This window comes from Vicugna pacos, chromosome 7, assembly GCF_048564905.1.
Source record: "Vicugna pacos chromosome 7, VicPac4, whole genome shotgun sequence".
In the NCBI taxonomy this organism is placed as follows: domain Eukaryota; kingdom Metazoa; phylum Chordata; class Mammalia; order Artiodactyla; family Camelidae; genus Vicugna; species Vicugna pacos.
Genome location: NC_132993.1, coordinates 48,827,382 through 48,842,351, shown reverse-complemented (window position 1 = coordinate 48,842,351; position 14,970 = coordinate 48,827,382). Strand labels below are relative to the sequence as shown.

Here is a 14,970-nt window from a genome sequence, read left to right as displayed (position 1 = left end):
GAGGCTACAGAAGCAGAGCCTTCGGATGTTAAGGCAGGAAAGATGTTGAAATCAGTAGTCTAGCTGATGGGAAGGAAAGTGAAGATGGACCTGAGTTCTGAAAGATTCCCAAGTAAATGAAAGTGATCTGACCACAGTTAATTGATGTAGGTAATACTGAACTGTTAACATAGTGAAATAAATTTTTTTAGATCTAGAGTTTGACTTTTTATAGTATATTTCTTGGGAAATACTTTCCTAGTAAAAGACTTTGTATTCAGTAAAAAGAGTTTTGCTTTTTTTTTTTAATTCTTCTGTTTAAGTTTACTAGGCATACACATTTCTAGCAATTTCTGAATTGGTTTCCTCTGCAATGAGTAACTGACAACCTGTGATTTATGGACTTGGAATAATTGAATTTCTTGGCTGTCATATCCTTTGAGTAAGAAATATTACATATGTTTCCAGAAAAATGATTTAAGGGAGAAAAGAGTGAAGTGATGCCAAGTTCTGAAACTTTATTTGGAAACTCTGTTTTAACCAAATGGTACTTAAGATACTCTCTCTGAGTTTCTGAAATGTGTTTGCTAAATAATCTTTGAAAATGTAGTTCTAAACGTGCCACTTTTGTGCTAAGTGAACGAAATGAAAAAAGTGGAGGGCAGCATGTTGTTGTTCTCACCTTCCCAAGCCCAAGAAATGCAGAATTTTTCATTGACGCAGGGCGATGGGCTGAGTACATTTCTTTAAAAATAGGCGTTATGCAACATCTCACTTTACCTGTCAAACATAAAATATTTAGTGATTTAGTGGAATCTTTGCAAGAACAGATTTTTTTTTTAAACATGAAATCTCTAAAGCAACTTCTCAACTTTATTATGTGTTTGGCCCACACTGTATTTTTGCTAGTTTTTTGCTAGTTTTGTTCAGTCCTTAGATTTAATTGGTTCATCAACTACAAATTCCACGAGTGTTTACCAACTCTTTTCCCAAATTCTATCATAATGAAAATTGGTTGACTGTGAAAGAACCTTTATACTAAGTACTGTGGGTGAGGGACGGTTCCCCTCAATGTACTTTTGACTAGCATCGTCCAGTAGGCTTTCTGAGATGTTGTCCATATGTGGCTGTTCAGAACTTGAAATGTGGCTAGTTCAACTGAGAAACTGAATATATTTGATTTTAACTGATTTATATTTAAATTTAAACAATCACATGTGGACAGGATTGTAGCTACTATATCAAATACTACAGCAGAACTTAGAACAGTGAGTTTATGACCCTGAGCAATTCAAGTCTCGACCTGTGAGTTGCACTAGCATTGGTCACTCTGGATCATGTTCAAGGGTTTTCCTCAGTGGTTCTAAATTAGGGGGCAATAGTTCCCTACCAAAGAGACAGGTGAAAGTTTGTTAGGATATTTTCAGTTGTTATAACAAAAGTGTCCTCCTGGCATTTAGTGGGTGGGGACCAGAGATGCTTAATGGCCTGAAATGCATAGTGCAGTCTGCACAGTGAAGTACTGTCCCCCTCAAATGCCAGTAACAACCAATCTGACAAATCTAAATAGGTCAGCAGAGTTCTCTAAATATTTCATTTAAAGGTTTCATTTGTGGGATTTGCAATCTCAGTGCTATCTCTAGTTGATTCTCTCTCCTATGATCTGTATCTTATTACCTCCTGCCTCCTCAGGGACCTCACTTTCTCATCATGCTCGTTTTGTCCTGTATCTTCAACCACTTCCTGTCTACATTTGAACATACTTTAATCTTTTCTATCTCAAATAATACCCTTTCTTAATTCTATATCCTCTAGCTGGGACTATCTCTGCTTCCTCATTTACAGCATCCTGTTCCCTCTAATCTCAGAACAGCACATTTATTCATCTAGCTATCGGGGGAAACTAATTTTTGTATCACGATGGAAAGAAAGCTCACACCAGTTAGTTTCAAAACACACCATTTTATTACCCAGACATAGCAATAGACTCATTATACCATGTTCCACTTCTAAACAGTTGTATATATGTGTATGTATGTGTCCAGAGACACACACATATATGTAGAAAATTTTTTAAGCAGAGTCCACTTTTATTCTTTTATACTTAAAATTACTGCCCCTTTTTGTAGCTAGTCTCGACAGCACACTGCCACATTAGTTTCACATATTTTTTCTAATTTAGTATCACATGACTTTTTCCCAAGGGTAGGCTCATACTAAAACTGTAAGATAGTCACTTGAAATATTCTAGTTCACATTTCAATGTATTATGAAAATCAGATTTTCAAGTACTTGCAAAGTCTTTCTAACTTCCTTCACTTATCTCAAAAAGAATCACACTTCCCAAATAAATCACTCTAAATAAGTGAGTCCTGAAAAGATTGGGTTGAAATAATTACATTAAATATGTAGCTATACTTGGCTAAATACACTGTAGACTACTTGGATAATTATGATGATGACACTGCTTCTTAACTTTATGTCAAAGCAGTGATAGACCTACTTTTGTCCTTTAATGGCTGATTCCGTGTATTATTTCAAAAGGCATTAAAACATCTTACTGGTGTATTATAACTCTGTATTGTACAAATATGTCGACAAAGAAACGCCACCTAAAATTAGAGTCAGCAGTTAGTCCTTCAGTATAAAACTACATCCTTGCATAAATTCAATAGAATCATTTAACCACAAAATACCTTCACTCTATAGTTTAGATTTTCAGTGACAAAGAGCATGCCTGATTATGGCATCAAATGAATAGTGATGATGTTGGTTCATTATTTGAGGCTACATTTATGGGCAACTTCTGTAATTTACTGGCTAATGAAGTCATTCATATGAGTTGGGAGACTTCAAAAACTATACCAAACAACATGGTCCAGTCATTTCTTTTAAACATATATAGCCAGATTTTGTTTATAAGCTGATTTAAATAGGGTAGGTGATGATCAAGTTATTCTAAAACTAAAAGACCTTTAGATTTCCATTAGTTGGAATTATTTGTACTTTGCTAGTGCAATTAAAACCTATATATTGCTTCTAAATGATAACATGTTCTCATACTAGATATTAAAGGTGTTAATTTATCTATAATTCAGTAAGCAAATCATAAAAAATGACTTGAAAACTGCTTTGAGGAAAAATAAAAGTATACCATAAATACAGTGAGTTATATATTTTAAAACATTAGATTTCTTTATCTGTTGCCATAAGTTACACTCTCAGAAATATTTTCCAAGACCATGCTATTTTCTCACCTATATTCATCGTCACAGGTTGCCATTCTAACATTCCATTATGGAAGACAAGGATTGAATCTAGCTATATAAATTTAAGCCTATCTTTTTGTTTCCTTCTACAGAGAACTCTTTCAGGTTCTTCGGATATATGCATTCATAAAAATGGTCTGTCTGTATTTTTCCACGTGAATTGTAAAACAAAACAAAAAACCTAAATTAAATTTTAACAAAGCTAGTTGTAACTTCATCTTTTGGGCATACATCACCTGTCCTTTTATATAATTTAATTGGGCTTATAGTGTTTGAAATATAAATATCATGAATAATCACAAGTCATTATGTCTATATTTATAATGTGGAAGTATTTGATTAAAGTGGTTATGTTTATAAATCAATATTAATAATTGTTCTTACATAAATATCATAATAGTAATATAGCCAAATAATTAAGTAATCTATCTTGATACTACACTATTCAGATCACGTAACTCCATAAATACCAGCCGCAATGATATTTACACACAGCAGACATAATAAAAGCAATAAAAATGAAAAAATTTAGTAGAAATTAAATGTGACTTTGTAGGCACAGAAAAGCCTTGAATAATTGCTGTCTCATTTCCGTGGTAATAAAATCTTGATAATACCCCCACAGCATCACAATTTCTTTTCTACTACTTATTTACATTCATGAATGCTATAAATTTGTGCTATATATATTTTTTATATTTACAGTATATATACACACACATATACTTTATTTTATTCTTAGATTCACTCATGAACTTCCCCACCAACCTGCACAGTAAAATCAAACATATTTATTTTCCTTACATGATATGCATTTACAACTTTTCACTCTTGTGCAAAAATATCATACAGATTAATACTGTCTCTCTCTAAAAAAACCTCTTTTTTATGCTTTAGGTTTTTTGGTAATTTACAAATAAATTATGAAATATAATTCATTCACAAATTGAAAATAATTACAATGTTTTTACAACAAGGCATTGATGAGGTTTTGAATCGTGGCATTCTTTGAAGCCACCGTCTTTCAGAACAAAGACATCAATAAATTATTATTTCTTGATACTTGCACTTTTTAATTACTTATATGAAACATGTCATTATAAATCTAACACTCATGCTAGTCAAATAGTGTTTGTGTAGAATATGAACCTTTCTGTTTTATCCATTCCTTTTTTTCCCCTGAAAAGTCTTTTTAGCACAATTTAGAAAGTCGGTTGATATTACATACTAGAGCATTTCTGGAAAGTTTCTCACCCAGTTAAAAAAGCTGAAGAAAATAGTGAGGCAAAATTGAGGAAGAATAATTTTAGTGAGTGCTCAGGAGGGATAACAGCAAATGCAAGAACTGTTTTAATTTTATCTCCTAGTCCTTTGGTATTTCCTTGCCTCATGAAAATCCTAAAAAATAATCAATTCTTTAAAATATTGATTAGACTCTTCCATTAAATACCAGTTGTGGTCCTCCATTGCTCATGTTGTCTGTCATTTCCTGTTAGGAAAATAACATGAATTAATTAAGATTCACTTTCAGAGTAAGACATTAATTTGGTTAATGAGTTTGCAAAACAGAAACTTCAAGCCATTGAAAACCTTGCTGAGTTTTGGGGGAGGACAAGGATTAAAACTGTTGCTGCATTTGAGGAAGTGAAGTTTCATGGCATCTTGAAGCACATGAAAATGCTAAAGTTACAGCCTGTCAGATCAAAGTCTTCTATCCACAACAACAGTTTAACCTCTACCCAGTCTCCTGAGTCTCCCCTTCTGTTCCTCAACTCTGTTTTGGAAAGAACTCACTCACCTAGGAAGAAAATGATTAAATGCCCAAGTTTTTCCAATGTACAGGCTCCTCTGCTGAGCATGTCAACAAAGTGCCAACAAATTCTAGGGGTTACCTTTATCCTACAGAAAAATGTGGGGCCTTTTTGTGAAGAACTGAAAAAGGCCCCCAAGGGGATCACTGCTTATCTGTAAGTGAGGATCAATAATCATTCATAGTGGGACAGATTTTTTTTCATGACACTAATACTCATACAGTAAAAAAAAACAGTAAAAGCTCTTAACATGTTTTTTAAGGGATCAATTACTAAGTAGTTAATAAGGAAAACTACATGGGAAGGCAACAAAAATTTAGCTATAAAGACTGAACTAACATAAAAAGTTTCATTTGCAATTTTAGAAAATATGTTAATTTAAGAAGAATTTAGATGGTTTGATTCATATGTTTTGTTAAACATTAAACTCTTCCCTATACAATAAAAGGTAATGAGAAGGTGTGAGGCCCATTCAGATTTATAATGTTTAGTTCACCACCATATTAATATTTAGGCAAAACTATCTAAAAATAGATGACAACATCTTTCCACAGATGAACAAGCCTATTTGCAAAAGTGACATAAAGAAGACTCAAGTGGAAATTATTTTCTCAATGATCTCAAGCCTATCAGGTATATCTAATTTCTGGCTGGGTGAATTAAAAATAAAAAGTAATGTGCTTGCTTTTGTAAATTTAGAAATTCTTCCAAATATCTATTTTAAAAATGAAATGACATCCATGTCTCAGTTTTAGTCTCTTCTCTTTGAAAATTCAGTACGGGAGATGAAATAGAATAAAGACACTTGCTTCTTGTATTAAGTGGATTTCAAACTTGTTTGGGAAGATCAGTGAAGGACTGGAAGGTAAGAATTGGTCTGGTTTTGGAACTTTGCTTTTGAAAACTTTGTTGTCTTTTAGAAAATGAGGTCGAGTTTTGTCCAAGAAAATTCTGAGAAAGAAGGCAATATGCAAAGAAGACCTTTCCTCCTCTCACATCAAGACCTCTCTCTCTGTGCGAAGTACCTGGCCTCTTCCAGGCCCTGGGGGGTTGTCTTGTATGTGGATATCCATTATACCTATCCTGGCAAGGTGCTGAGGGATTACCTAAAGCTGAGAACTCAAACCATTTGGGGGAAAGGCTGTGACAGAACGTGGAGAAGTTCTTTTGGAATCAACAGCCTGTCTCTATGGTCTGGTGATGGTTCAGTCTAATTGAGAGGCTGGCTCTGCTGGAGATATGCTGCTGAAAGTAGGTCTGAAAATACACTGGGGTTATTTGGCTGAAGTTAAGTTTATTGATAAGATACTTGATTTGAGGCTTCATTTCAGAACTCATTATGGGTGGCAAGAAAAACAGAAATGATCCCTCCAAAATGATCTTTGACAAAATTCACTCATCTATCTTTTTCTATTCCTTCTATTAAGACAAACACAATTTTCTAATGAATTTACAAAAGAAAGATTCTCAGGTGACCTTTCTTTTCCTAAAATAACTTTGCATTCAAAAAGTATCTTAAGAAACATAAAAAAAAAATCCAAGGTATAATCTTTTATTGTGGGATTTAGAAAAAATCCAGTTTTTAAAAATCTTACAAAAAGAAAGAATTTTTGTAACTATATTCACTCTAGTATGGACATAACAAAAGCACTGACAGGAAAAAAGAGTGAAAATTTGTTTTAAAATGGATGAGTATCTTCAGTTAATTTGCAAATAGGCATGTCCAATTTAACAAGAAGATTATACTCTAAATTTGGGCAGGACTCGATGTGATTGTTTGCCAATGGATATCCTTTCTGCAGAAATCCATAACAAGGGAAATAAATTTGAAGTGTATCACATCAGGTAAGTTTACAAGGAGAAAGCTTTTATACCGAATTTTTACTGTAGTAGTGTCAAACTTAGGTTATCTGCTCATGCAACTTTGGCATGAGAGCATTTGCCTTTATCAGACACATCTATTACTAAACACAGAACTCTGGTCTGTGAATGATGATATCAAGTCAGATTCATGATATAGCAGAGAATAAAGGAGTCACAAATCATCCAAGCAGAAGTGTGTTTGGATGCTTATGGGCAGGCTGAATATTTTAAATACTCAACCAAATTTCAAGCTGCAGGACTCTGCCATGTAGGTTTATGTCAGGTCCTCAGAGTAGCTGTCATGAAAGCAATACTTTGAGAAACAACACCACAGCATCAGTCCAGACTGATCTGCTGACATCATGGCTTCCTAGAAGAGGCAGTGCTTCCTGCAGTGACATTACAACATGGTAACTCCCTAGAAGTCAGCGTACCTTGTAGGTAACTCTGGTGTCGGGGGCACCACCGGGCAGCTGGGCAAGTCGGTTATTTCAATAGCCCTCAATCTCTAATATAAATATAACAATCATACAATAAATATTGCACAAACATATACAAAAAAAACTAAAGCACACTAGTACAAAAATAGAGCACAAATGAGCCACTATCCAAATATATAATGATAACTTATTTTTAACAATCCATTTTCTTTAAGTTACCAGTCCTATTTGTATTATTAACTCTTTTTGGAAGGACACAGGTAGTTCAGCTTAAAATCACTTTCTTGGAACAATTTAAGAGAACCTACTCTCCTTATTTGAATGTATAGATTGTAAATGAAATGGAAACACATAAAACTACAAAATGAATTTTTTTTCTTCAAAAGCACATTCTAAAGAAATATGCGGTAGCAACTCTTGCTACTCTTTCTTCTATTCTGTTGTTATGCAGTTTTTTCCATGATATCAAGTAAAATATGATGTAGCCATTATCTTAGTGAGTTTATTTTACAGATGTTTTATCTTTTCCTTAACAGACCCAGTAGCAGGAACTGAATTAAGAAACATGTACAAAATGTAGAAGAAACACAGACAGCTCACTATATCACTGTCATTTTATGCAATAAATGTAACTTCCTCTTTGAATGGGTTTCATGAAACAGTTATGCAAGGAACGTTGTTTAAAATACAGGCAAAGCTACCCAAATATGCATGAAGTTTAGATAAGAATTAAATGAAGCTTTACGTGGATTGTAATATCTGCACAGATAGGCAAAGCTTTTTGTCGTCTTATTAAAAGGCCTCTTTATGCTTGAAAATCTAATTTACATAATCAAATGCATCTACTTACAAGCACAAGGGATGAGCTAGAAAGGAGAATTCATCAGATTGCTAAAACTGGCATTATTGACTTGAGAGTGTATTTGGTTTATGTTTTTCCACAGTACGACACATAAAAATCCGTATTTATAAGACATTCAATATTTTATGAGATTCTATTTTAGGAACTGTGCTTTTACATAGTTAGAGAGGCTACAAAATTACGTTGAAAATAGGTGTTCCCAGAATTACTAAGAAAAAAATAATAAAAAATTCCTATTCTTAGTACAATAGGGCCAAACTCTTATAAAATACAATCCCTCAAATTCTCATCTAAGGCTACAAGTTGATTCACCTACTTTTGACTGCAGTCTTCATCGCATGATAGCAGTGAAAGGAAAAGGTACAAAACTCACTTTCTCAGCCATTTCATGAGAGTGATGCAGAGAATGCTCCCTTTCTGAGAACATTCTCCTCTGTTCATAGCTGGCTAGTCGACACGTGAGCCATGAAGAGAGGGTGCAGCCCCCGATCCCAATGCACGCAAGAGACATGGAGGCGAGATGCAGAGGATACAGGGAAGAGGTCTTCTTTGTCACAGCCCGAAGGAACTGAACGTTCAGGATGCCCCCAATGAGTCCACAGATGCAGCAGGCGGAAAAGATGATCATCTGACATGAAAAAGAAAGGGGGAGTTAAAGTTGAAAAAGCAAGGCTGACCAAAACACAGCACCCTGCTCTGCTATACATGTCAAGGATAGCTGAGTTACCATAAACAGAAGGTGCTTTGGGTGCTTCTTAGAGGACAGGGGCTATTTTCTTTTTAACAAGTTTCTGTGCAATCTGGCTTAATAGAGAGGGCACAGACCACAGTGTTTCAGGAATTAATAGTTGACTCTATAATGGCCAGGAATATATCTCATGAAAACTCTGAAGTAAGCAAAATTTATCTTCTAGGTAGATTCAGATTTAAATAATATTTATTTAATATCTATTGTGTGTTATTATGCTAGGAACTTGATCATACAGCAATCATCTCAATTAACCCTCCATTATCCTCTGAGAGGTAATACACATTTTGGAAAATGAATGGTGAGCAGTTAACACTCAAATTTAGGGACTGAATCCAGATTTTCTGACTCGGAATCCAGTTTCACTGTTAATCCCCACAAATGATCTAAATACATCTTGTTGAATTGTCACTAGTTCCACTGAGCTGCAAAACTTTGTACTTCTCTAGCTGTGTGGGCTTAGGGAATTTGGTTAGCTCCTTTTTTTCGTTTAGAAGAATTTTATTGTTTTAGCATCTATTTTCCCAACAGGTAGTGTAGGGACTCTCTGTGAACTTAGAGGTGATTTATTTTACAAATGATTTGTTACTCTGTGGTACCACACAACAGATATTCCCCAAATACTGCTTGGTTGATTGTTCTGGAGAAACACAGGGTGTGGCTTTGCTTTTGATTCTACTGTTGGTTTGATGTGGGTCTCTTTTAATAGAGCTAGGGGTTTTTATTCAACCTAAATATCATAAGATCCCTGGCAGAACCGAGCATAATGCCTTCCGTGTAGTAAATGTTCTGTGAATATTTAATAAATTTAATTGAATACTTCAATAGATTTAATAATTAAAATTTTTTTATTTTAACTTTTTTTGGGTGGGGGCTGATTAGGTTTATTTATTTATTTATTTATTTATTCATTCATTCATTCATTCATTCATTCATTTAATGGAGGTACTGGGGATTGAATCCAGACCTTGTGCATGCTAAGCATGTACTCTACCCCTGAGCTATACAGTACCCCAAGATTAATCATTTATTTTATATTTGTATCTTGTCTAAAGTCTCCTATGGGTTTTCATGATATGTTATAGTGTGATACTAATGTAATTATTTCCATTTTTCTTTGGAGCACAGTCTCTACTTTAGTCACCTCCCTCATCCCTTAATATATATAGCTTGTTCACTCCCACCTCAATGACGTGCTTCATTTCCTGGAAATTATTTTCTTCCTTCTTGAATCCCTAGATAGAAGACCCAAATCTAGCCCTAACTTCCTCAGAAAGCCTTCCTGGACTTTACTGGGCAAACAGTTTCGTAACTTACTTTAGCATTCAGTTTTACATCATTAGGTACTACTTGCTGTTGAGTTAGCTGAGGTAGCAAACACACATTGAGCACCCAGCATCTTTTAGACCGTGAGTGAGGCAGCAGTTGGCATTACAAAAAAGAAGAGCTCGTGGCCATTCCCCTTGGGTATACATCACGGTCCTGTGTGAGAGACAATCCAACATTCTAACGTGGTATGGCAAATATTCAGAAAGAATGATAAAAGTTTTCCCTCAGAGTAGGGAGGAGGGGAATTTAGTCCAACCAGAGGTTTCAGACAAGGCTTTCTTGACAATGTGTCATCTAAGCTAAGTGTATGTAGTTCCCAGAAAAGGGTAAGGCCATGCATGCATGAAACAGCAGGGTGAGCAAAAAGAAGTACAAGTAGTTCATTTTGTTTCTTTAACAATTCAGCATTCCTTATTGTGTCTGTCATAGAGTACTTATCACCAAGACTGAAACCCAGGGATGCATAAGTATAATCTTTTAATAGTTGATTAAACATAACACTGAATGTCGATTACCAAATAACTGAATCATCTCAAGTGGGAAATTGTAGCTCCTCATTTCAAACAGAATCAACCAGTTACATCTCTTTTTAAAGTACATTCAAATGGTATGTTGTTTCTTGGGAATATATTTTGCTGTTTACACTTTCTCAGAAAATATGGAAAGATATTACGTTCTAGCCTCAAATAACTCTGAATTACTGTTAATTAATAAAATAAATAACAAAGTTAATTGACTATTAGAGGAAAACACTACCTCTCCTGATGCTATTGCCATTAATTCCTTAAAGGCACGACACTTTATTCACAGAACATTCTCACCCAGGAATTAACATGTTAAAATCTGTACCCAAGTTTATAATCATACACTATTTTTAAGTTTCACCAGACTAGAGATTCTAGACTTTAGAGATATTTGGAGTGGAGAAATTTTCACACAATTTGATTAAAGGGTAGAGAATCTTTGACAGTTAATGTCATCTGTGGGAACCTCAGATGTTACAGGAGGATAACCGGATGACAGTTTCTAAAAAGTTTAGATCTTATAATATTTTTCTTTTATAACTTATAAGAAAATTAGAAAGACAGGAAAGACACCAGTGACCTTTTAAAAATCCCTTCCCTCCCCTTCTATGAACTGAACATTTGTGTCCCTCCAGAATTCATACATTAAAGCCAGATCCCCAATACTACAGTATTTGGAGGCAGGGCTTTGGGGAGACAATTAGATCATGATGTTAGAGCCCTTGTGAATGGGACCAGTGCCTTTATTAAAGAGATTCTAGAGAGATCTTTACTCTCATTTGCCACAAGAGGACATAGCCAGAAATTTGCAACCCAGGAGACAGTCTGATCAGAACCCAGTTATGCTGGCACCCTAACCCTAACCCTAACTTCCAGTCTCCAGAACTGTGAGAAGTAAATTTCTGTTGTTTATAAGCCACCCAGTCTACAGCACATGTTACAGCAGCCTGAACCGACTTGGACATCTCTCCTCCTCTGCGCTCCCCTCTCCCTCCTTCCTTTCTCTCTCCCTTTTCATCACATCCCCTCCCTCCTTCCCTCTTTCTTTCCTTTCTTCCTTTCTTTCCTTTTCTTTCATCCACCTTCCAAGAAATTGTTACTATACAGTCATAAAGAGTCATTAAAGAGGAAAAGTATAGAAAGAATGAAAACCATGCTAAAGAGAGATGGGAGAATTACAGATGCAAATTATAAGCCTCCAAACAATTTTTTATCCAAAAGTTTCTCTTAATGTAATTTTTAAAAATTACATCTTACCTATCTAAAGCAGTGGGGGCTTCATCTTTTTTGTCACAATAGGTATTCTCACAAAGAAGGTTGTGATTAGAAAAGGAACTGAACAAAATGACTGCAATACTCCCCCTTCCCTGGTCTCCTTAGATAACTGACCTCCCCTTGGAAAACTCTTTATAGTCTCAAAAAGATCACTTTCTAATATCCATAGATAATATGAATTTTGCCAACGTATACAGGTCTATGATCTTTCTTATTGTACTCAATAAAATAAACATGCTTTTTCCTACTTTCTAACTCCCAAAAACTGTCATGAAAGGCAGTGGGGAATCCATACTTCTGCACACAGAAATTCTCCTCCACCCAATAGTAGAGTTAACTGGGAGCAAGGTCCATACCCCCTGAAACCTATGGTAGCACCATAAGACATCTGAGAATGATTTGCACTTTTACATTTGCATTCACAGTCACAAAATAAAATTAAATTAAAAAAAAAAAACCTTAGCAATTAACTGCAACTACAACACAGCTGTTTTGCTGTTTTGCAAAATTAACTTCACAGTCCAAGCCAGTAGGCCCAGTTCCATATCTAAACTGTTAAATTTCCCATGAACTCAAGCTTGTGAGTGTCTGGGAGTCGATAAAAAGGATAAGTGGAGACAGGCATTCACAGCAGTCATTGAGGGTTGCAGATTTATGTATTTAAAGGGTATATCAAAGCTTTTCTTTCTTTTTCTTTAGTCATAGTCTGTAATAATCTTGATGGCTTCTTTGAAAATAAAAAGCCAGGATTTATGTGTCAGTTTTCTTTTTATCCTAAATGAGTAACATTCAGCCTATGAAGTTGGCTAGTCATCATTTCAATTTCTGAGTTCTTACATTTCCAATACTTCAACGCACAATACAAGCAAGGCAAAAACTTACGACGAGTCCAGATTTTTTTTTGGCGCACAGTATTCCACATATGCCGCAAAGAAGAAACTGAAAAGGAAAAGAATAATAATTATTTCATATCCAAAGATAAGAGAATGCTTAGTTTTTAGCTCATAGTTCACTCATGACACTTGCTCCAGTGAAGCTTGAAAATTTTACATTCCCATCAAAAGCGAGAAAGGAAAATACGTCATTCTAATATTGTAAGGGATAAAAATGTAAAATCTAATGAACATTTTTTGCAAGGTTGATATAAGGTGATTGTGGAATTTAAGCAAAGCTTCAATCTGTTTACCACCAGGCAAAATGATCAAAGAGATGAATTTAAAGCTTCATTCCTCCTATTTATTTCACTGTCTTCTTGTCCCTTCCTCCTTTCTCAGGGAAAAAAGTGGTATGGTACATTCATTCATACCAAGAATTAGAACTCAGTGGGCTCTGCTATGGTAGGGAGTATAGCACAGTTGAAAAGGGAAGGCATCAGACAAGGAGATGTTTTTCCATAGAGATATTCTTTGTGTATTTCAAATTATGTCAGGTAAGATAGATGCCCCCTCATTCTACCAGAAATACTATCCTTGTGGATATATCTGAAGAATACAAGGGGATGAGCTTTTGATGGCATGTAATTTTTTTGTAAATAAGCACATTGGTGACATATTGTTTTGCAAAAGCAGCTGTATCAGTTCGTCTACCAGTGACACACTATTACACATTTTGGTTATCAGAAAGTGGTAAGTTGTTTAATTTGGAAAGAAATATTTAGGCCATTTGTGCATATTTTTGCTGGAAGTAAACCATATAAATAAAGTAATGCATTCACTAATAAGTAATAAGGTTTTCAGAATAGCAAAGAAAACCTTGAATATGGTTAAGGTTGTTTTCGTACGATTTTTCTCTTAAATTTTGCTATCTCAAGTCAGAACTAGCAATATAAGTGGTTTTAACTGAGTATTTTGTACATGGAAAGATTTTAAAATACACACATCAAAATATTCCTAGGATTATCTGAAATAAACAACATGCTTATGGGATGCACCAACAAAATGTGATTTAAAATAATGGGTAAGAAAAGTCTCATTTTTCAGGGAACTTTCCGTTTAAGGGAACAAAATGGTTACAAAGCAGGCAATGACAGACCAGGGAACACAAGGATATATAAAAATTTGGTACATAATATAAATGACTTTTCAAATTGATGGGGGAAAGATCAGGATCATTTGTTCAATACATGGAATTAGGACAATTTGTTCATCTTCCCTAACATCATATACCAAATACCTATGGAACAGTTTGAATAGTTAAATATATTTTTTAAATGTAGTAGGAGATGATAAAGTTAAATATTTATATGATTTTAGAGAAGCAGGATTTTCTAAACAATATCAGCAAAGTCGTAGACCAAAACGGAAAATAGTTACTAATACATAAAATTACAGTTCTGATAATAAACAATGTAACTCTCAAAGGCAAAAATAAGTTGGGATTACATTCAGAAAGCATATGACAGAGAGTTGATATACTATATAAATAGATATAACACAATAATTTTAATACCATAAAACCATGAGAAGATAGAAACTCAGAACTTTATAAAACTTGAATACTTGCATGATTTTTTATAAGCCTTAAAAAGCTACTTCTGAGTGACCATTTCTCACACCTTTCTGTGTCCTAGGTCTACATGATCCTGTCCTCATATAGACTCTTTCTTACTGATCTCATCTCAGACCTCTCAAGGTTATGCTCAAGTCATTCCATTTTGGACCAATTCTGTGCCTGGATTGCTTCCAAGCTTCAAATCAAAGCTTCAGTATGTCTTTCTCCTGCTTCCCTGACTAACCCATTATTCATCCTGAAAGTGCACTCACCTAGAACTCATTCTTGAAATAATTTGAAAGCAGTGCAGTTTTGCTGGACCTTTGAAATCTATAAACATTGTCATTATTTATTCACAGCAAAACCCAAGAGCACCTCAG

At 34.7% G+C, this 14,970-nt stretch overlaps 1 protein-coding gene across 6 annotated transcripts in view; it reads right to left on the bottom strand.

Moving 5' to 3' along the window:
* Window positions 1-2,564: 2,564 nt before the first annotated feature.
* The window catches only part of TMEM196 (transmembrane protein 196), a 185,762-nt gene continuing 173,356 nt past the window's right edge, over window positions 2,565-14,970 (bottom strand). For 3 of the 6 annotated variants that reach the window (XM_072964891.1, XM_072964892.1, XM_006211713.4), the window contains 3 exons: window positions 12,983-13,039; window positions 8,598-8,852; window positions 4,539-4,737 (listed from right to left, as the gene is read on the bottom strand). In XM_072964891.1, the coding sequence (XP_072820992.1) occupies window positions 4,678-4,737; window positions 8,598-8,852; window positions 12,983-13,039 (372 nt within the window). In that variant the 3' untranslated portion in view covers window positions 4,539-4,677. Of the gene's footprint in view, window positions 2,592-4,538; window positions 4,738-7,340; window positions 7,431-8,597; window positions 8,853-12,982; window positions 13,040-14,970 lie in introns of those variants that run through there. The other 3 variants (XM_072964890.1, XM_072964889.1, XM_072964893.1) reach the window with 3 other exon arrangements.